The 22,101-nt window shown below is 44.6% G+C and overlaps 1 protein-coding gene across 3 annotated transcripts in view; it reads right to left on the reverse strand.

Moving 5' to 3' along the window:
* LOC121291765 (transmembrane protein 200A-like) overlaps positions 1 to 22,101 on the reverse strand; it is a 53,589-nt gene that overhangs the window by 19,536 nt on the left and 11,952 nt on the right. The window contains exon 2 of one of the 3 annotated variants that reach the window (XR_005946068.1): positions 4,109 to 5,540. The exons of 1 other annotated variant lie outside the window; for it this stretch is intronic. Coding sequence is in view for 1 of the 2 variants with exons in the window: in XM_041213306.1 (XP_041069240.1) it covers positions 4,177 to 5,520 (1,344 nt within the window). In the remaining variant the exon portion in view is untranslated. Of the gene's footprint in view, positions 1 to 482; positions 5,541 to 22,101 lie in introns of those variants that run through there. One more of the 3 variants, XM_041213306.1, reaches the window with a different exon arrangement.

Here is a 22,101-nt window from a genome sequence, read left to right on the forward strand (position 1 = left end):
TAGAAAGGGGAGTTGGGATAGGAGACAGTACAATCAGCATTGATCTCATCACTGTGAGGGTACAGGAATTGGAAGCGTGCTTTGCGAGCGATATGCAATTCTAACATAAGTCAGGAACCTTAGCCGAAGTACCTGGGGTCGGGAAGGGAAGTCCCTATTAACATATCGGTCCTGGGTGCAGCGTAGGTACTAAGAAAGACAGAAAAAGTGATGCCGGCCAAATGCTCAGAGATTCCAAAACCAACAACTTAAAATTTTTCAACAGGCTTCTTCAGTCCATCAATGAGAGCATAGCCAAAAACCCGATAGGTTTTCAGGGCCTTTCTATTTGAAACAAGTGATTTGGAATAGTGCCTTATCCCAAAACAATTGATGAACACAGTACCACTTTGCCACGTACACAATTTTGTATCAAAAGTTCCAAAGGGAGTGAAAACATTGACCAAGTCCTAGGAATAATAAATTACTTGGTACAATACGTCTCTTGCTTCTGGTTTTATTAGGTAAGAATAAAAGTAATGTTGCTAAATAAAAACAGGTTACAAATATTTGGGCCTGGTACCTACTGTCAGCTTCTCTACTGAGTGTCACATGTCAACAGGGTATTGAAAAGCTAACAGAAGATTGGAGTGATGCACATCTGTAACGAGAACGTTTTATCTTTTGTCACTCAACATCGAAATTTGCTCCTTCAAATTCAGTAACGGAAAACATAAAGTATACGCCTCGTGTGCAATACATTCTCAATATGTTGCACTCTGGGCCCAAACAATATTCAGCCTGGTAATAATTTGAAGCAGGTATCATGATAGACTCACTTACACCAGATGTTGGGTAAAACAGCTGGAATTTGTTTTAAAGGTGCAGGTTTTTTGAACTGTTTCCAAATTGCAATAAATAACCAAGAGATTGAGTAGAGGTAGTTCACCTGATTGGATGCAGGATCAAGGTCATTTTCCAGTACATTAGAGAAGGATTTTGTTTTAAATATAAGACTGTGGTTGTATGAAAGATATCATCGTTTTTCAGTTGAATAAATGGCTATATGTTATCCCAGCAATCATTTTACTCAACGGTAAACTAAAGATCATAAGGCTTTATAAAAAGACCAATATTTGATGAAGGAGCACTGCAAAGGATATGGAATTTAAAATATGCAAGTCTTCAAGGTGTGCTCAAGTAACAATGGCAACTTACATCTAATAGAGCCTCTCAACAATGTTACTAGTCCAAAAATATAACTGTCAATATGTGCATAATGAAGTACATTTTAAGCTGAACAACTTTTTATGGTTAAAGTTTCTTTTTTTTGCAGAATGTACCTGTATGCTTGCTGGATTTGTACTTGAGTCAATGTAACACTTCCCCGTACAGATGGACTTTAGACTGTGCACCTTAGACAAGTTCTGTCACATATTTGAACAGGACTTCTATATAAGACATACTATAAGTGGGATGTCCCCCCTCCCCCAGCCATCTCTCGAAAGAACATAAACCCACCTGCCTTTGTTCAATTAACTACCTGAAAACTCATCAAGCTGCAAATAGCATTGATGCCAGGGTCCCACTGAGGAGCCAGTGTTCTTTCTGCTCATTCATCCACACAGCTGAAGGAACCATCAGAAGTGACAACATCACAATGAAGCAGTAAACAAGTGAATGAGTGTTGTAGCAATAATCAGGCACTTTTTCTCCTAGAACTACAGTTTGTATTTATCTCGTGCCTTCAAAGTGGTAAAATGCCCCAATTAGAGATGTTTAAGAAACAAGTTCCAGGGTAGACAGCTGGAGGATCTTTCAATGAAGATGGAGTGAGAGGAGGGGCTGCTCAGGAAGCCAGTGTTAGAAGAGCAGAGATCAGCTTCACAAACATAGTGCTGCAGGAGACTTTGGGAAAGGGCAAGGCTGCAGATTATTTTGAATTTTAAATCGTCATCCTCGTTTGGGAATGAGGAACAAATGGATATTAATTGTATAGTAATTGAGTATTTATTTGCAAAGCTGGGACCGTTCTTGGAGATGAGAAGGTTGAGAGGAGAGTTGATAAGGGAACAGTATTCAAAATCATGAGGGATCTGGACAAAGTCAATAGAGAGAAATGGTTCCCACCGCTGGAAGGATTGAGAACCAGAGGGCACAGATTTAAGGCAATTAACAAAAGAAACAGCAGTGACATGGAGAAAAATATTTTTGCGCAGCAAGTGATTAGGATCTGGAATGTACTGCCTGAGAGCGTGGTGGAGGCAGGTTCAATCATGGCTTTCAGAGGGGAATTGAATCATTATCTGAAAAGGAAAGATTTGCAGGGCTATGGGGAGAAGACAGGGGAGAGGCACTAGGGAAATGGCTCTTGCAGAAAGCCAGTCCTGACATAATGGGCCAAATGACTTCCTGCGCTGTAACCATTCTATGAATTATATGCAGGTGATGGGCATTAACTGGAGATTCACCTGGGCTCCTACAAACAGGGACAGGGTGTGGAGGGTGTTGCACATGGCAGTCCCATAAAATAGATGATTAAGCCGATTCACAGACTCCGGGCCACCTGTAATTTCTCCTATTTTGTATTTCATATTTGTGTGGACTGAGAGAGGCTGCAGTCCCTCTTCATTCTTTGAAGGGGCTGCTCCTCAATTTCCGGTACTTCAGTCCCACGCTCCTGATCTTTGACCACCCAGTGCAGAGGGGAGTGGGAAGATCGGGAGACCTTCCTGTGGGACTGCTCCTGGGCCTGGCCAAGGGTGGTGGGCCATTAACAGGTCCAGACAGTGGGCAGTCATGGAGGTCATACAGCTGGACTGCCTTCCTCTCTTCTGCAGCTACCTCCATGCCTAAGTGTCCCTGGAGAGAGAGTATGCAGTGTCTGCCAGTCTGCTTCAGGCTTCACATGAACGGTGGGCACCAGAGGGCTGGAGTGCATCAACCCACCCCGGGGAACATAATTTTAATTTGAGCTATTAAATTCCCTTTAAAATAGTTTTTTTTATTAAATTCCAGTGGGATACTTAACTCTTTATGGGTTCTTCAAAAGAGGTATAAAGAGGAGCAGAGTGAAACTGTGGTTGTTGGGTTAGGAGGCCTATGCTTGTAATGTGTGTCTCTGTAAATAAAAGGTTATAAATGTGTAGAGATTAGACTCCAGTTCCATCCTTTACTTCCTGGCTATCTGGAATAGAACATTGGATGTTGATAAGTAAAGGGTGACAGAAGTCGGGCATGGTGTGAGAAGAATGCGGATGCAGAGTGTTGCACTACCTGAGGGCTTTGTAAGATGGAGTTCGGGAGGTCAGTGAGCAGAGTATGAAGCAATGATGGATGCAACAGGCAGAAATGACAGATGAGTTAAGAGCACAATCAGGCAATGTAAGAGAGGTGGAAACAATTAATTTTATTAGTGGATAGAAAGTAGGAGGTTGAGGGTCAGTTTGGGGTCAAATAAGACACAGGATCTGATTCAGGGTAATTGAGCAGCTGGGGAGGGGCAACAAATGTCAGAGATAAGATATGGAGTGTTTGGGAGAAGCCAAATAGCATGGCTTCAGTCTTCACAATGTAAAAGCTCTTATTTATTCATGATTTGATCTTGAATGAGTAGTCAGAGAGCTTATTAACGTTTGAAGAGTCAAAGGGGCTAGCATCGAGACAAATCTTGTTAGCATCAAGATAGGAGCTGACCCCATCCATTGTGGACTAAGAAAAGGAGGGAGTATTGCTCCACTCCTGAAATGACCATTTGGGAATAGGAAAGAAAATCACGGGAGAAGAGGTTCTGACTACATTGGGACAAGTATTAGGAGCGCAGGAAAAACTTTATTCAGTTGAGCAATAGGTAGTAGAGTTAATTTCCTCTGAAGCCTTGCAGTCATTTAAAACCCTCCAGCAGGTCAGAAATGGGTGACAGTTTTATCTGTCTGAAGGAACAACACTGCTTGCTGCAATTGCTCACCTGAACCCTAAAGTCTGTAGAGATCAACAAGTAGCCCACCAAATATAAGATGGTTTAATTACAACAAGAACCAAAACTGGGGCATTAGTTTTGTCAATAAGTTCCTGTCAGCTAAGGAGATTTTTAACTGTACCCAACTGATGGTTTCACAGAAATGATTACCTGGATAAAATATTTGAAACCCACATTACATTTCTAATCTTCCAATTTACAGCCATCTTTTATGTTTTTCATTCCTTTGGGTTGCTGAGCTCCTGAATGTTCTGTTCTTCACTTGCATACTCGCGTTCAATCTGTTCAAGTAATCTGTCCACAGAGTCTTCTCTGTTTTCCAGTTTCAGATACCTTTTAATGTAATTGCAATCCAAGCGTGGCCAGCTCCTATGCTTCCGTTCTCCTTTCTGTTCACTGAGCTTACTCGCATCCTTCCCAAGGTCAAATGACTTGGAGTAGCTACATGTTGTGTGAAGCTGCATGTCTGAACCGTACACTTTCCTGGCGATGCCTGGAGACAGCAACTTCCCAATAAACCTGGTGGAAAATGATTTACTGGGCAAGGAATAGTCCATGTCCACAACCCTGGTCGCATCATCAGCACTGCGAATGCTACTAGACCGAATGTACCCATAGCTCTGCAGCTGGCTTAAGTCTTCGGTGGAGATCATGACCACTTTCTGGTCCAGTTCAACGTCTTCCACCACAGCAGTAATATCAGGAGTGTCAATGATGCAGTTGTTGAGTTTAATAACTGGTAATACGACTGATGTGGAAACTGAGGAGTCAGAGCCACAGTTCAAGGGGACGTTGAGGTTTCTTTCACTGGAGTTGCAGGAGTCAGACTGTACACTATGAAGAGAGATGGATGGGGAAGGCCTTTTGTGATGCAGCAGCTGGGCAGTCATTTTATGTTTAACAGACGACCTGTGACAATCTGCCCATATATCTGTACTTTGAGGGCTTGTGTGGCCATGTATTATCCTGCAGGCTTTTTCAGTAGCACAGCACTGTTCTAGACATCTAAAATTGGTATCTGTGGAGGTAGGACTGGGACCATGTTGAATCTGTTTTGGTTCTTTATTCTCTCCATCACAAACGTGACCAGCCATAGAATAAATATTTCTCTGTGCTAAAAGCTTTGTTTCCCTATCCCGGTTTTCATGTAACACCGTGTTTGCACAGATGAATATGAACAATCCAAAACCCATGATCAGTGGTCCAATCAGCTTCAACTTCTCATGCTTTAGCAGAGGTTGAGATTGAAGCTTTACCCTTACGCGCTGAGTCACAACATTCGATTCACTGGAGTTTGTTCCTTGCTGAGTCACTGACACCCAAGAATTGTGCTTATGCGGCCAGTAGCCAACAACTGCGATCGCGATCCCCACCAAGACAATAAACAGTCCGAATATAATGAAAAGCCCAGAAGGAGAGCGCATTTTGATTTTCCCTTTGACACCTTTATTATCTCTGGATCTGTACTTTGGCCGAGACGCTTTAGGAGGCGAAGGGATGTCTGGTTGGCAGCTGAAGCTTTCGTGGCTCTTTATAGCTGAGTCTTCAAATGTGGTCGTCATGTTGGCTGGTTTTAGTTTCACTTAAAATAAAAGGGGGAAATGTTACATTAAAACAGAAAAACCTGTCCACCTAGAGAGACAAGCATGCACATTTACAAATAGAACATTCCTTTCTCATGCATAACTTTCACATTTTAAAATGGAAACTGGATCCTCCTTCCTTGAAGGAACACTTATGTTGTAGTGTCTTAAATACTCACTTGTGCCAACCACAAAACAAACATTGGAACACAACTGGTAGATAAGAAGCATCATCAATGGAGAAACAAAGGTAAAAGTCTCTTAAAAGCGAAGGAACTGTCAAATGTGACTTTTAGTGAAAGGAGAAAATGGATGGACTGTAATGAAGATATATATTGGAAGAATAATATAAATGAGAAATGAAAACGATGTGAAGAACTGATTTCATCTGTAATATTTTAATGAAAAACTAGAACATGTCACAAAACATTTTACTCAAACAACAGCTTTAATTTAACACAGTCAGACATCTTGATCGAGGTAAGTTTTACAGAGCATCTTAAAGGAAGAGTGGGAGCAGAGAGCTTTGATCGAGCGAATTCCAGAGTTTGGGACTAAGGTAGCCGACGGCTCAGCTGCCAGTTATGCTGCAATGAAAATCGGGGCTATACAAGAAGCCAAAGAATTGATGGAGCAGAGCTCGTGGAGAGTTGTAGGTCTGCAGGTGGCTCCAGCGACCGAGGGAATGTATCCAGGTTTGCTGACGAAATGGGAATGTAAGCTGTGGGGAAGGCACAGAGGCTGCAAAGAGATTTGGGAAGGTTAAGTGAGTGGGCAACAACATGGCAGATGGAGTTATAATGTGGGAAAGTATGAGGTAATAAGAAAATCAGAATATCTTTTAAAAGATGTGAAACTTCTAAATGTTGATGTACAAAGAGACTTGGGTGTTCTCGTACAAGGAACATAACAGTTAACATGCAGGTACAGCGAGCAATTAGGAAGGCAAATGGCATGTTGGCCTTTATTGCAAGGAGAACAAGAAATCTCGCTACAATTGTACAGGGCTTTGACGAGACAGCACTGGAATACAGTGTGCAGTTCTGACCTCCATATGGAAGGAAGGATATACTTGCCTTGGAAACAGGACAATGAAAGTTCACTAGATTGGTTCCTGGGATGAGAGGATTGTCCTATGATGAGTGACTGAGTAAAGTGGGCCTATACTCTGGCATTGAGAGGAATGAGAAACGATCTCATTGAAGCATTCAAAATTCTGAAGGAACTTGACAGGAAGACACAGAAGCTGATTCCCCAGGCTGGGATATTTGGAACAAAGGGGCACAGTTTCAGGATAAGGGGTCAATCATTTGGACTGAGATGAGGAGAAATTTCTTCACTTAAAGGGCTGTGAACTTTTGGAATTCTCTACCCCAAAAGTTTGTGGATGTTCCTGGGCTAATTAGTAAGTTTGCAGATGACACTAAGGTTGGAGGAGTTGCAGATAGTGAAGAGGATTGTCAAAGGATACAACAGGATATAGATCAGTTGGAGACTTGGGCGGAGAAATGGCAGACGGAGTTTTAATCCGGACAAATGAAAGGTAATGCATTTTGGAAGGTCTAATACAGGCAGGAATTATACAGTAAATGGCAGAACCCTTAAGTGCATCGACGTCAGAGGGATCTGGGTGTACAGGTCCACAGGTCACTGAAAGTGGCAACGCAGGTGGATAAGGTAGACAGGAAGGCATATGGCATACTTGCCTTCATCGGCAGGGGTATTGAGTATAAAAGCTGGGAAGTCATGCTGCAGCTGTATAGAACCTTGGTTAGGCCACACTTGGAATATTGTGTGCAATTCTGGTCGCCACATTACCAGAAGGATATGAAGGCATTGGAGAGGGTGCAGAGGAGGTTTACCTGGATGCTGCCTGGTCTGGAGGTTATTAGCTATGAGGAGAGGTTGGAGAAACTCGGATTGTTCTCACTAGAGCAACGGAGATTGAGGGGCGACTTGATAGAAGTTTACAAAACTATGAGTGGCATGGACAGAGTAGATAGTCAGAAGCTTTTTCCCAGGGTGGAAGAGTCAATTACTAGGGGACATAGATTTAAGGTGAGAGGAGAAAACTATAGAGGGGATGCGCGGGGCAAGTTTTTTTTACGCAGAGGGTAGTGAGTTTCTGGAATTCGCTGCCTGAGGTGGTGGTGGAAGAAGGTACGATAGTGGTGTTTAAGAGGCAGCTTGACAAATACATGAATAGATGGGAATAGAGGGATACGGACCCCGGAAGTACAAAATGTTTTAGTTTGACAGGCAATATGATTGGCACAGGCTTGGAGGGCCGAAGGGCCTGTTCCTGTGCTGTACTTTTCTTTGCTCTTTGTTCCATCTCTGACTAGGCTGAAATTGACCGATTTTTTACCTTTCAGGGCATCAATGGATATGGAGCACAAGCAGATGATCAACCATGATCATACTGAGTGGCAGAGCAGGCTCAAAAGACAGGACACATGGCCTGCTCCTGCTCCCATTTCTTATATTCTTATGAGATAGGGAAAGGTGAAGTCATACAAGGATTTGTAAAAATGAGAATTTTAAAATCGAGGCATTGCTGGACTGGGAGCCAATGCAGGTCAGCGAGCACAGGAGATGATGGGTAAAGAGGACTTGGTGTAAGTTAGGATACAAGCAGCAGAGTATTGGAAGAGCTCAAGTTTACAGAAGGTACAAAATGGGCTTTGACACTAGTTAGTTAATTGGCTTGAGCTGATGTAACAAAATACACAACATCTTTTCATTTCACGTGCACAAATAATTACAAGTATTTGTCCTTTTAGGACACATAAACCAACCATTAGATTTGTTTAGATTTTTGAAAGCTGTAAAGTGCAACAACAGCTTTGGGTATGATTCTCAAAATGGGTTGTGGAAATGGTTGCTAATAGTTACCCTTGTGCTGTTATTTAGAAAGTATTTGCACAGTGTTTTAAAAGCAAACTTAACAGTGTGTTCGACAGCTGCACTGTTAAGCTTAATCATTGATTGAACCTCCCTTGTTGCAAGAGAGAAAATGGCCAAATAACGATCAAGATGTTAAAGACAGTTTTCATAACAATAGTGCAGCCAAAGTAATCATTAATAATAACTGCAATCAGTTATTGTGGGGGGAAAAATGATTGCAGATGTGTTTGGGAGTCCAAAGCAGAGTTTTGTGCTTTTGGAGAAGTGCTTGCAATAAAAAGTCACCCTTGTTTCTAAATTGGAAACCAGGGGTATAGAGGTAACTGGATAAATGTTCACTTCTGCTCTGCCAGTGGGAGCACAACGAGCAGAACTTTGCATTTCACCTGCGGATGGAAAGAACATGGGCTGGAGTACATGCGGTGTGCTCCCAGAGTGAGCTAGACAGGTGGGAGCAGAATTTCTATCTCCTTAGTTTCTTCTCCACAGAGAGAAGGAAATGGCATTCATGCATCACGCCCTGTTGTGTATCTCAGTGAGGTCTCAACTTGCTCTGAGGTGTGGCCACTGTTTTAGGTCAACACTGCAGCCCATTTGGAGTAAAACAGTGCCCCACAAATAGCCAATAGCTGAATGTCCTCTTCACCTTGGTGAAGCCCATTAACACTAAAATGGACTCTTTTGAAGCCATTCCTTTATGAACTAATTTCAAAGGCACAATTAAATGCCACTACCAGAGATTGACAGCATCTTTGTAATTGTTTTCTTTTATTAATTCAGGGGATGTGGGCTTTGCTGGCTGGATCAGCATTTATTGCCCATCCCTAGTTGCCCTTGAGAAGGTGGTGGTGAGCTGCCTTCTTGAACCGCTGCAGTCCATGTGGTGTAGGTACACCCAACATGCTGTTAGGGAGGGAGTTCCAGGATTTTGACCCAGCGACAGTGAAGGAACGGTGATGTATTTCCAAGTCAGGCTGGTGAGTGGCTTGGAGGGTAACTTGCAGGTGGTGGTGTTCCCAACTATCTGCTGCCCTTGCCTTTCTAGATGCTAATGATCATAGGTTTGTAAGGTGCTGTCGAAGAAGCCTTGGTGAATTCCTACAGTGCACCTTGTAGATGTACACACTGCTGCTACTGTGCGTCGGTGATGGAGGGAGTGAATGTGGATGTGGTGCCAATCAAGCGGGCTGCATTGTCCTGGATGGTATCCAACTTCTTCAGTTTTGTGGGAGCTGCACTCATCCAGGCAAGTGAAGAATATTCTGTCATATTCCTGACTTGTGCCTTGTAGAGGGTGGACAGGCTTTGGGAGGTCAGGAGATGAGTTACTCGCCGCAGGATTCCTAGTCTCTGACCTGCTCTTGTAGCCACAGTATTTATATGGCTAGTCCAGTTCAGTTTCTGGTCAGTGGTAACCCCCAGGATGTTGATAGTGGGGGATTCAGTGATGGTAATGTCATTGAACATCAAGGGGAGATGGTTGGATTCTCTCTTGTTGGAGATGGTCATTACCTGACACTTGTGTGGCGTGAATGTTACTTGCCACTTGTCAGCCCAAGCCTGGATATTATCCAGGTCTTGCTGCATTTGGACATGGACTGCTTCAGTATCTGAGGAGTCACGAATGGTGCTGAACATTGTGCAATCAACAGCGAATATCCCCACTTCTGACCTTATGACGGAAGGAAGGTCTTTGATGAAGCAGCTGAAGATGGTTGGGCCGAGGACACTACCCTGAGGAACTCCTGCAGTGATGTCCTGGAGCTCAGATGACTGACCTCCAACAACCATCTTCCTTTGTGTTAGGTATGACTCCAACCAACCGAGAATTTCCCAGATTCCCATTGACTCCAGTTTTGCTAGGGCTCCTTGATGCCACACTCGGTCAAATGCCTTGATGTCAAGGGCAGTCACTCTCACCTCACCTTGGGAGTTCAGCTCTTTTGTTCATGTTTGAACCAAGGCTGTGATGATCAGGAGCTGAGTGGCCCTGGCGGAACCCAGACTGGGTGTCAGTGGGCAAGTTATTGCTAAGCAAGTGCCACTTGATAGCACTGTTGATGACCCCTTCCATTACTTTACTGATGATCGAGAGTAGACTGATAGGGCGCAGATTGGTCGGGTTGTATTTGTCCTGCTTTGTGTACAGGACATACCTGTATTTTCCACATAGCCGGGTAGATGCCAGTGTTGTAGCTGTACTGGGACAGCTTGGCTAGGGGCGTGGCAAGTTCTGGAGCACAAGTCTTCAGTACTATTGCTGGAATATTGTCAGGGCCCATAGCCTTTGCAGTATCCAGTGCCATCAGCTGTTTCTTGATATCACGTGGAGAAAATCGAATTGGCTGAAGCCTGGAATCTTTGATGCTGGGGACTTCCTGAGGAGACTGAGATGAATCATCCACTTGGCACTTCTGGCTGAAGATTACAGCAAACGCTTCAGCCTTATCTTTCGCACTGATGTGCTGGGGGCTCCTCCACCATCGAGGGTAGGGATATTTGTGGAGTCTCCTCCTCCAGTGAGTAAGTTAATTGACCACCACTATTCATGACTGGATGGGGCAGGACCGCATAGCTTAGATCTGATCCGTTGGTTGTTGGATCGCTTAGTTCTATCGCTTGCTGCTTATGCTGTTTGGCTCACAATTAGTCCTGTGTTATAGATTCACCAGGTTGACACCTCATTTTTAGGTATGCCTGGTACTGCTGCTAGCATGCACTCTTGCACTCTTTGTTGAACAAGGGTTGATCCCCTGGCTTGATGGTAATGGTAGAGTGAGGGATATGGTGGGCCATGAGGTTACAGATTGTGTTTGAGTACAATTCTGTGCTGCTGATGGCCCATAGTGCCTCATGGAAGCCCAGTCTTGAGTTGCTTGTTGAAATCTATCCCATTTAGCACGGTGGTAGTGCCACACAACATGATGGAGGGTATCCTTAGTGTAAAGGCAGGACTTCATCTCCACAAGAACTGTGTGGTGGTCACTCCTACCAGTACAGTTGGTGAGGATGAGGTCAAGTATGCTTTTCCCTCTTGTTGGTTCCCTCACCACCTGCTGCAGACACGGTCTAGTAGCTATGTACTTTAGAACTTGGCCGGCTCGGTCAGTAGTGGTGCTACCAAGCCAGTCTTGGTGATGGACATTGAAGTTCCCCCAGAGTACATTCTGTGCCCTTGCCACTCTCAGTGCTTCCTCCAAGTGGTGTTCAAAATGGAGGAGTCCTGATTCATCAGCTGAAGGAGGCCAGTACGTGATAATCAGCAGGAGGTGTCCTTGCCCATGTTTGACCTGACTCCAGACATGGCATCTGGAGTCGATGCTGAGGGCTCCCAGGGCAACTCCCTCCCAACTGTGTACCACTGTGCCTCCACCTCTGCTGGTGGGACAGGACATACCCAGGGATGGTGATGGTGGTGTCTGAGACATCATTTGTCAGGTACGGTTCCGTGAGGATGTCTATGTCAGGCTGTTGCTTGACTAGTCAGTGAGTCAGCTCTCCCAATTTTTGCACTATTCCCTAGACGTTAGTAAGGAGGACTTTGCAGGATCGATGGAGCTGAATTTGCTGTTGCCGTTTCCGGTGCCTAGGTCTAAGCCAGGTGCTCTGTCCGGTTTCTTTCCTTTTTATTGACTTTGTAGCGTTTGATACAACTGAGTGGCTTGCTAGGGCATTTAAGAGTCAACCACATTGCTGTGGGTCTGGAGTTGCATGTAGGTCAGACCAGGTAAGGATGACAGGTTTCCTTCTCTAAGGGACATAAGACCATAAGACATAGGAGCAGAAATTAGGCCATTCAGCCCATCGAGTCTGCTCCGCCATTCAATCATGGCTGATAAGTTTCTCAACCCCATTCTCCCGCCTTCTCCCCATAACCTTTGATCCCTTTACCAATCAAGAACCTATCTATCTTGGTCTTAAATACACTCAATGACCTGGCCTCCACAGCCTTCTGTGGCAATGAATTCCATAGATTCACCACTCTCTGGCTAAAGAAGTTTCTCCTCATCTCTGTTCTAAAAGGTCTTCCCTTTACTCTGAGGCTGTGCCCTCGGGTCCTAGTCTCTCCTACTAATGGAAACATCTTCCCCACGTCCACTCAATCCAGGCCTTTCAGTATTCTGTAAGTTTCAATCAGATCCCCCCTCATCCTTCTAAACTCCATCAAGTATAGACCCAGAGTCCTCAAACATTCCTCATATGTTAAGCCTTTCATTCCTGGGATCGTGAACCTCCTCTGGACCCTCTCCAGAGCCAGCACATCCTTCCTGAGATACGGGGCCCAAAATTGCTCACAATATTCTAAATGTGGTCTGACCAGAGCCTTATAAAGCCTCAGCAGCACATCCCTGCTTTTATATTCTAGTCCTCTCAAAATAAATGCCAGCATTGCATTTACCTTCCGAACTACTGACTCAACTTGCAAGTTAACCTTAAGAGAATCCTGGACTAGGACTCCCAAGTCCCTTTTGCACTTCAGATTTCTGAATTCTCTCCCCATTTAGAAAATAGTCCATGCCTCTATTCTTCCTACCAGAGTGCATGACCTCACACTTCCCCACGTTGTATTCCATCTGCCACTTCTTTGCTCATTCTCCTAACCTGTCCAAATCCTTCTGCAGCCTCCCAACCTCAATACTACCTGTCCCTCCACCTATCTTTGTATCAACTGCAAATTTAGCCAGGATGCCCTCAGTTCCTTCATCTAGATCATTAATGTATAAAGTGAAAAGTTGTGGTCCCAACACTGACCCCTGCAGAACTCCACTAGTCACCGGCCGCCATCCTGAGAAGGACCCCCTTATCCCCACTCTCTGCCTCCTGCCAGACAGCCAATCTTCTATCCATGCTAGTACCTTGCCTCTAACACCATGGGCTCTTATCTTACTGAGCAGCCTCCTGTGCGGCACCTTTTCAAAGGCCTTCTGGAAGTCCAAGCAGATAACATCCATTGGCTCTCCTTTGTCTAACCTACTCATTACCTCCTCAAAGAATTCTAACAGATTTGTCAGGCATGACCTCCCCTTGATGAAAGCATGCAGACTTTGCCCTATTTTACAATACACTTCCAAGTATTCTGAAATCTCATCCTTAATAATGGACTCTAAAATCTTACCAATGATAGAGGTCAGGCTAATCGGCCTGTAATTTCCTGTCTTTTGCCTCACTCCCTTCTTAAACAGGAGGGTTACATTAGCGATTTTCCAGTCCTCTGGGATCCTCCGTGACTCCAGTGATTCCTGAAAGATCACCACTAACGCCTCCACTATCTCTTCAGCTATCTCCTTCAGAACTCTGGGGTGTAATCCATCTGGCCCAGGTGGTTTATCCACCTTCAGACCTTTCAGTTTTCCTAGCACCTCCTCCTTGGTAATGGCCACCATACTCATCTTTGCCCCCCAACTCTCTTGAACTTTGGGGATGTTACTCGTGTCTTCCACCATGAAGACTGACGCAAAGTACCTATTCAGTTCCTCCGGCCATTTCTTTGTTCCCCACTACTGGGGAATTTTCCAGTGGCCCAATGTCCACTTTTGCCTCTCTCTTACCCTCTATATATTTAAAAAAACTCTTGCAATCTTCTTTTATATTACTGGCTAGTTTACCCTCATATTTAATCTTCTCCCTCCTTATTTCTTTTTTAGTTGTCCTCTGTTGGTCTTTGTAGGCTTCCCAATCCCCTGGTTCCCCACTGCTCTTCGCCGCATTGTATGCTTTCCCTTTAGCTTTTATGCTGTCACTGACCTCCCTTGTCAGCCATGGTTGCCTCATCCTCCCTCTAGTATGCTTCTTCTTCCTAGGGTTGAATTTTTATTGTCTCCCCCAAATTACTCCCAGAAACTCCTGCCATTGCTGTTCCACTGTCTTTCCTGCTAGGCTCATCTCCCAGTCAATTCTGGCCAGCTCCTCCCTCATGCCTCTGTAATTGCCTTTATTCAACTATAATAACATTACACCTGATTCCAGCTTTTTCCTCTCAAATTGCAGGGTAAATTCTATCATATTATGGTCACTTCCTCCTAAGGGTTCCTTCACCTTAAGCTCCCTTATCAAATCTGCCTCATTACACATCACTAAATCTAGAATTGCCTGTTCTCTAGTGGGCTCCAGCACAAGCTGCTCCAAAAAGCCATCTCGTAGACATTCCACAAATTCCTTTTCTTGGGATCCACTACCAACCTGATTTTCCCAGTCTACCTGCATATTGAAATCCCCTCAATTCTCCGGCACAGATTCTATATTATCCGACCCTACGTCATTTCTTGCTATCGATTTAATTTCATTTCTTACTAACAAAGCAACCCCACCCCCTCTGCCAACCTGCCTATCTTGCACACGGCACTGGGAGTAATCCGGAGATTACTACTTTAGAGGTCCTGCTTGATCATTTTCTAACTAGCTCCCCAAATTCCGATTGCAGGACCACATCCCCCTTCCTATGTCGTTAGTACCAATGTACTAAATTTCACCCACAAGTATGTCCTGCAGCCATTCTGTGACATCCTTGACCCTAGCACCAGGGAGGCAACAAACCATCACCTGTCTGCTCCCCTAACTAAAGAATCCCCCATCAGTACTGCCGTTCCACCTTCCTCCTCCCCTCCTGGTGCCACAGGGTTGGCTCTTGCTGCACCCCTCCAAGGGTCCATCACCCTCACCGATATCCACAATTAATGAACGGGACTCCTGCACCACCTGCCTGTTTCTCTTGGACTGCCTGCCCTATCTGTCTGCTTGCCCCTAGCTTGCAGTGTGACCACCTCTCTGAACGTGCTATCCCCGTCATACTCTGCCTCCTGGGTGCATCTCAGTGACTCCAGCCGCTGCTCAAGCCCTGAAACACGGAGCTCAAGTTGGTGCAGCCAGTACACTTCCTGCACGTGGGCTAGTCTGGATCACTGAGAAGTGTCCACAGGACAGGCATTCCACGGGCATGAGACTTTTAATTCCAGAGCACGCTTTTAATATACTTAATTCCATCTGCCGAAGCAGGATTCAAACCTGGCTCCCCACAGCATTACCCTGGGTCTCTGGGCTACTTGTCCCCACCCCACTCCTCCTCAGCTTGTTGGACACCACTGAGGGTGGCAAGGGTGCTGAATGTACTCTGGGTGGGGGACTTCAAATGTCCACAACAATAAATCACCCTCTTGAGGAGACGAAGCAATTACTGTAAGAAGAAATAGGATGGGAAAATTAAAATTCGCAGAAGCTAAGAGAGCGTGCTATAAAAGGGCAAAGGTGAACAAAGAAGCACAACACCTACACGGAAAGGTCAATGAACCTGAGCATCTTTCAACGAGGACCCGCGCCTCATATTCACAGGAGGCAAAGTAATGGAAGTAAGTCAGACCAAAACCTGCATAGCAATAAGAAATGTTTCAAAGGGCAAGATCAAGAACGGAATTTTCCGGACCTGTCGGCTTCCAGCGTGATGGTGGGCGTGGGGATAAATGTGGCGGGAAGGCTAAAAATCAGGTTTTACACCATCGTGAAACCAGTTTGCGATTGTCTGCTCCACCCTCCATGGCGCCCATGTTTCCCACTGCCGCACATCAGCAACATCATTTTCGTACATTTGCGTCTAATTGCTCACCAGAATCATCGCCCCACGTCAAATTTACCACCCACGTTAGCGCGACTTCAGCATGGCATTCCTCAAGACTGCCTTTAAAAGACGTGTACCTGGCGACCCGAACTTTCAGGGAACTCGGAGGTGAGTTGCACACAAACTTGAACAGCGCTCACAAGCATCGCCCCACAGGACATTAAGGAAGAGGTGCCGCACATTCACACAGCAGCACAAGCAAGACACTTTCTCCCCGCTGGCTTTCATTGTGTTGCTTTGGCAAGGGCTCCAGTGCAGGTGTGGCCGGGGGGTAGACAAGGCCGCACAGCCTGAAGGAAGTACACAAACACATGTCGGCGGCTGGGGGAGGGGAGGGGCCACACACTTGGAAAAGCTTGTCAAAAGTAAGCATTCTTCCACAGCTGAAACTGTTCAGCTGCATCTCCATTGATAGGCTTGGAGTTGGAGCCTCTGAAGCTTTACTGCCCACTCAAGCAACGCAAAAGCACGCAAGTGGCACCAATTCCTCCAGGACTTTGCACCCCTCAGGCGCGGATTGCAAATTAACGTGCGTTATAGAGGGCCGACTGGGAAAGTTACACAATTCCCTTGCGAAAGGCGGCCATGCAGCAGTCACTGGTGGAGCTGCTCACAGCCCCTTGCAATGTCTTTATTAAGGTTTGGACTTATGGGTTAAGTCCATTATGGGTTATGGGTCAAGCTAACGGTGCAGCCTTGCAGTCTGGGTTAGGAGAATGCCTGCAGTCCATTGGCCGAAGCTGCCGCCAATCAGTCAAGTGGAGTGGGGTGGAGGTGGGTGGGATTTGGGACAACCATGAAGTGCACTACACACTGGCCATCCAAGTGAAAGCCAGCGCTCACCTGCATGTGTGAAGGGATCTTCAGTCTTAACCAAGAGAGGTTCTTAGGACACATATGCTAACCCACTCGCCTCTCTCAGTGATCCTGCAGGAGGAGAACATCAGGATCATGGATAAAAGCAAAATACAGCAGATGTGGGAAATCTGAAATAAAAACAGAAAGTGCTGGAAAAACTCAGCAGGTTTGACAGAATCCGTGGAGAGAAAAACAAAGTTAATGTTTCGAGTCCATATGACTTCTTCAGAGCAGATCATGGAGCCTGGTGATTTAGCGGTATTCATCATGCCTTACAGAGAGCAGAGAAGACGACCAAAAGCACTGGCTCAGCAAAGGGAGGAGCACCTCCCTCAAGATGAAGGAGAAACTGGGCCTGCTGCTCACGCAGCTGAAGATCCACAGAGAGCCGTCACTCATGGGCACCTCCTAGATAACAGGGTCCATAGAAGATGCTTGTGATTCCTGCAGATGACCAAGAACCAGTATCGCCAAAGACTGCACATATCTAGGGAACTGGTCAGTCACAAATGCGCCCTGCTGCAGGATTTGGTGCCACGGGGGTATGGAGGGCATCCAATGCCAGTGGCCAAGCAAGTGACCACGGCATTCAATTTTTATGCCAGTGGCTCCTTTCAGGGCTCCACAGGTGACCTGTGCAGGATCTCGCAAGCCTCCACCCACGAATGCATCCAAGAGGTCACGGACACCATCTTCACAAAGGCACAGGCCTTTGTGCATTTCGTCCAGGATCAGGCAAGCTAGGGAGTGAGAGTGCTGGGATTTGCACAGATCTCAGGTTTTCCACAAGTGCAGGATACCATCAACTGCAATCACGTGGTGCTTAGATCTCCGTGGCAACAAGCAGTCAAATACGTCAACCGCAAGAGCTTCCACCATTATGGCAGGCAGGTGGTAAGTGCCAAACTGCCCAAATCCCAGAGGGAAACTTGAAGGTGGCTCTCGACTGCACCCAAGGGAGGTGTCATTAAATTTGGGACCAGCATGTTTCCTTCCTTTGACAGCCATGGCTTTCCAGTGGCTTCCAATGTCTCAGGGAGAGTTAGCTCTGTGCAGGGTCGCCCCTTAAATATGGCCTGAGGTGATAGCGGGGCGGGTGAATTAGAGGCTGCCTCGCCAGCGATGTGGCATGTTTCCCAGGAATGCATTATTAATGAGACAGGACATGCCAGGAATGGGACGATACAGTGCGAAAACCCTCCACTGTAGCTGGTGTAAAACGTCCTTTTCCCTGCCACTTACCACACTTTGTGCAAACTTGAGGCGATTCCACTCCAAGTCTGTCAAGCCTTTTTTAATTTTATGATTGTTCAAAAAGATAAACCTAAAATGTGATTTTAGAATGGGTTAGGCTAATAGGACCAGAAACCTTCAGTATAGATTGATAAAAAGTAAGTTTCAATTAGGTACAGACAAACTTGCATTTATATACGAGCATACGAATTAGGGGCAGGAGTAGGCCACTCGGCCCCTCAAGCCTGCTCTTCCTTTCATTAAGATCATGGCTGATTATAGCCTCAACTCCACATTCCTGCCGACGCCTGATAACCTTTCACCCCCACCCCCGCTCATCAAGAATCTATCTACCTCTACCTTAAAAATATTCAAAGCCGCTGCTTCCACTGCCTTTTGAGGAAGAGTTCCAAAGACTCTCAGCCCTCAGAGAAAAAAATTCTCCTCATCTCTGTTTTAAATGGGTGACCCCTTACTTTTAAACAGTGACCCCTACACTAGATTCTCCCAGAGGAGGAAACATCCTTTCCATATCCACACAGTCAAGATCCATCAGGATCTTATACGTTTCAATCAAGTCACCTCTTACTCTTCTAAACTCCAGCAGATACAAGACTAACCTATCCAACCTTTCCTAATAAGACAACCCACTCAATCCAGCTATTAGTTTGGTAAAGCTTCTTTGAACTGCTTCAAACATATTTACATCCTTCCTTAAATAAGGAGACCAGTACTGTACACAATTCTGCAGGTGTGGTCCCACTAATGCCCTGTATAACTGAAGCATAACCTCCCTACTTTAGTATTCAATTCCCCCCACAATAAATGATAACATTCTATTAGCTTTCCTAATCACTTGCTGTACTTGCATACTAACCTTTTGTGATTCATGCACAAGGACAACTACACCTCTCTGCGTCTCCAAACTCTGTAATCTCGCACCATTTAGAAAATATGATTTTTTATTTTTCCTGCCAAAATGGACTATTTCACACTTTCCCACATTACACCCCATTTGCCAGATCTTTGCCCATTCAATTAACCTATCTATATCCCTTTGTAGCCTCCTTGTGTTCCCTTCAATTCATACTATCCTATCTTTGTGTCATCAGCAAATTACCTTCGGTCCCTTTATCCAAGTCATTTATATAAGTTGTAAAAAGTTGACTCCCCGGTATCGATCCCTGTGGCACACCACTCGTCACATCCCACCAACCAGAAAAACCCTACCAACTGTTTCCTGTTAGCTAGCCAATCTTCTATCCATGCCAATATGTTACTCTCTACACCATGAGCTTTTATTTTTCACAATAACCTTTGATGTGGCACCTGCCTTCTGGAAATTTAAATACAGTACATCTGCCAGTTCCCCTTTATCCACTGCATATGTTACTTCTTCAAAGATCTCCAATAAATTGGTTAAACATGAAGTACCTTTCACAATACTATGGTGACTCTGCCTAACTACCCTGAATTCTTCTAATTACCCTGCTATATAATGTCTTTAATAATAGATTCTAACATTTTCCCCATGACAGATGTCAAACAAACTGTCCTGACATTTCCTGTTTTCTGTCTTCCTCCCTTTTTGAGTAAAAGAGTTACATTCGCTATTTTCCAATCGAATGGAACCTTCTCCGAATTTAGGAAATTTTGGAAAATTAAAACCAACGCATCAAATATCTCACCAGACCCTTGGATGAAGTCCATTAGGACCCGGGAACTTGTCAGTCTGCAGCTCCAACAATTTTCCAAGTACCACTTCCCTGGTGCTTGTAATGTTCCCGTGTTCCTCCCTCCCTACCTTTTCCTAATTTATAGCTAATTCTGGGATGCTACTTGTATCCTCTATAGTGAAGACCGATGCAAAATACTAGTTCAATTCATCTGCCATCTCCTTATTTTGCATTATTAATTCCCAGGCTCACTTTCTATAGGACCAACGCTCACTTTGTTAACTCATTTCTTTTTAAAATATCTATAGAAACTCTTAGTACCTGTCTTTATATTTCCAGCTAGCTTTCTCTTGTACTCAAATTTTTCCTTCCCTATTAATCTTTTGGTCACTTTGCTGTTTTTTCTAACCTGCCACCCATCTCTGCACAATTGTATGCTCTTTCTTTAAGTTTGATATTATGTTTAATTTTTTTAGTTAACCTTGATGGTGGGTCCTCCCCTTGGAATTTTTCTTTCTCGTTGGAATGTATCTGCTCTGTGTATCCTGAAACATCCCCTTAAATTTTCGCCACTGCATCTCTGTTGACCTGTCCCTTAACCTAATTTGCCAGTTCACTTGAGCTAGCTCTGCTTTCTTGCCCTCATAATTGCCCTTATTTAAATTTTAAATACTCATCTTGATCCACTCTTCTCTCCCTCAAACTGAATGTAAAATTCAATCATATTATGATCACTGCTACCTAGGGGAACCTTCATTATGAGGTTATTAATTAATCCTATCTTGTCTGGTACAATCTGTTCTCTGGTTGGTGCCAGAACGCACAGTTCAAAGAAACTATCCCAAAAACATTCTATGAATTCCTCATCTAGGCTACCCTTGCCCATCCAATTTTCCCAGTCTATATGCAGGTCAAGATTCCCCATGATTATCGCCATATCTTTCTGACAAGCTCCCATTATTTTTTCCTTTATACCCTGTTCCATCACATGGTTATTGTTAGGAGACCTGCAAATCACTCCAAGTGACTTCTTGTCCTTATGATTTCTCAGCTATACCCAAACCGTTTCTACATCCTAGTTTCCTGAACTTAGGCCATCCCTCTGTATTATGTTAATACCATCATTAATTAACAGAGCCACCCCTCCACCTTTTCCTAGCTTCCTGTCCTTCCTAAATGTCACGTACCCTTCAATACTCAGGTCCCAATCTATGTCATCTGCAGCCATGTCTCTGTAATGGCTTGTCACATTGTACTTATTTATTTCTATTTGCGCTCTCAGTTCATCTGTTTTGTCTTGAATGCTGCATGTATTCAGATAATGGAGCCTTTAATCTTGCCCTATTCTTATTTTTGTAACCTCCAGTCTTATCTAATGATTTACTCTTAGATTTGTACTTCCTGTACTCTGACCCTTCCTGTCACGGTCTGTTGCCTTTTCTCTACTCTTTTACATCTTCCCAAATCTGACCCCCTGCCCCACTATTTGGTTTTAAAACCCTCTGTACTTCCCTGAAAATTCCAATTCTTCTTGAAGAATTCGGGCATAGGGATGGTGATAATGACCCCATCCCTCAGGTTTGGGACAGGGTCGTTGTGAGACCAAAGCCAAAGGCAGAAATTCCATCTTGCTGTGCTTCCTGTGGTGTAGGATGCTGGACTTTATGGGGCATTCAAATCAATTGAATGGTAAACAAGGAGAGCCAAGATGCTAGGGTACAGTTCCAGCTGTGACTCAGTTGGCACCATGGTCACCTCTGGGTCACAAGATTCTAGGTTCAAGTCCCACTCCAGGGTTGAGCACAAAAATCAAGACTGATGCTCGAGTGTAGTACTGTGGAAATGCTGCATTGCTGAAGTGCTGTCTTTCAGATGAGATGTTAAACCGAAGCCCCTTCTGCCTGCTTGGGTGAATGTAAAAAGATCCCATGGCACTATTTTGAAAAAAAAGTTATCCCTGATGTTCTGGCTAATATTTATCCCTCAATCCATATAAAAACAGATTACCTGATCATTATCACATTGCTGTTTGTGGGAGTTTGCTGTGTGTGAATTGGCTGCTACATTTCAAAAGTACTTAATTGACTATAAAGTGCTGGTGATCATGAAAAGTGCTTTACAAATGCAAGTCATTATTTTTAGAGGGACGCTTGAGAACTAGCTGGCCTTGGCTCACCCTAGACTTTTATGATATTGCAGTTAAAATATATCAAACAAAAGACTAGAGTCGCACTCACTGATCTAATAAATCTCTCATTTAGTTTTAAATTATGTCGG

Source organism: Carcharodon carcharias, chromosome 19, assembly GCF_017639515.1.
Source record: "Carcharodon carcharias isolate sCarCar2 chromosome 19, sCarCar2.pri, whole genome shotgun sequence".
NCBI classification, from domain to species: Eukaryota; Metazoa; Chordata; class Chondrichthyes; order Lamniformes; family Lamnidae; genus Carcharodon; species Carcharodon carcharias.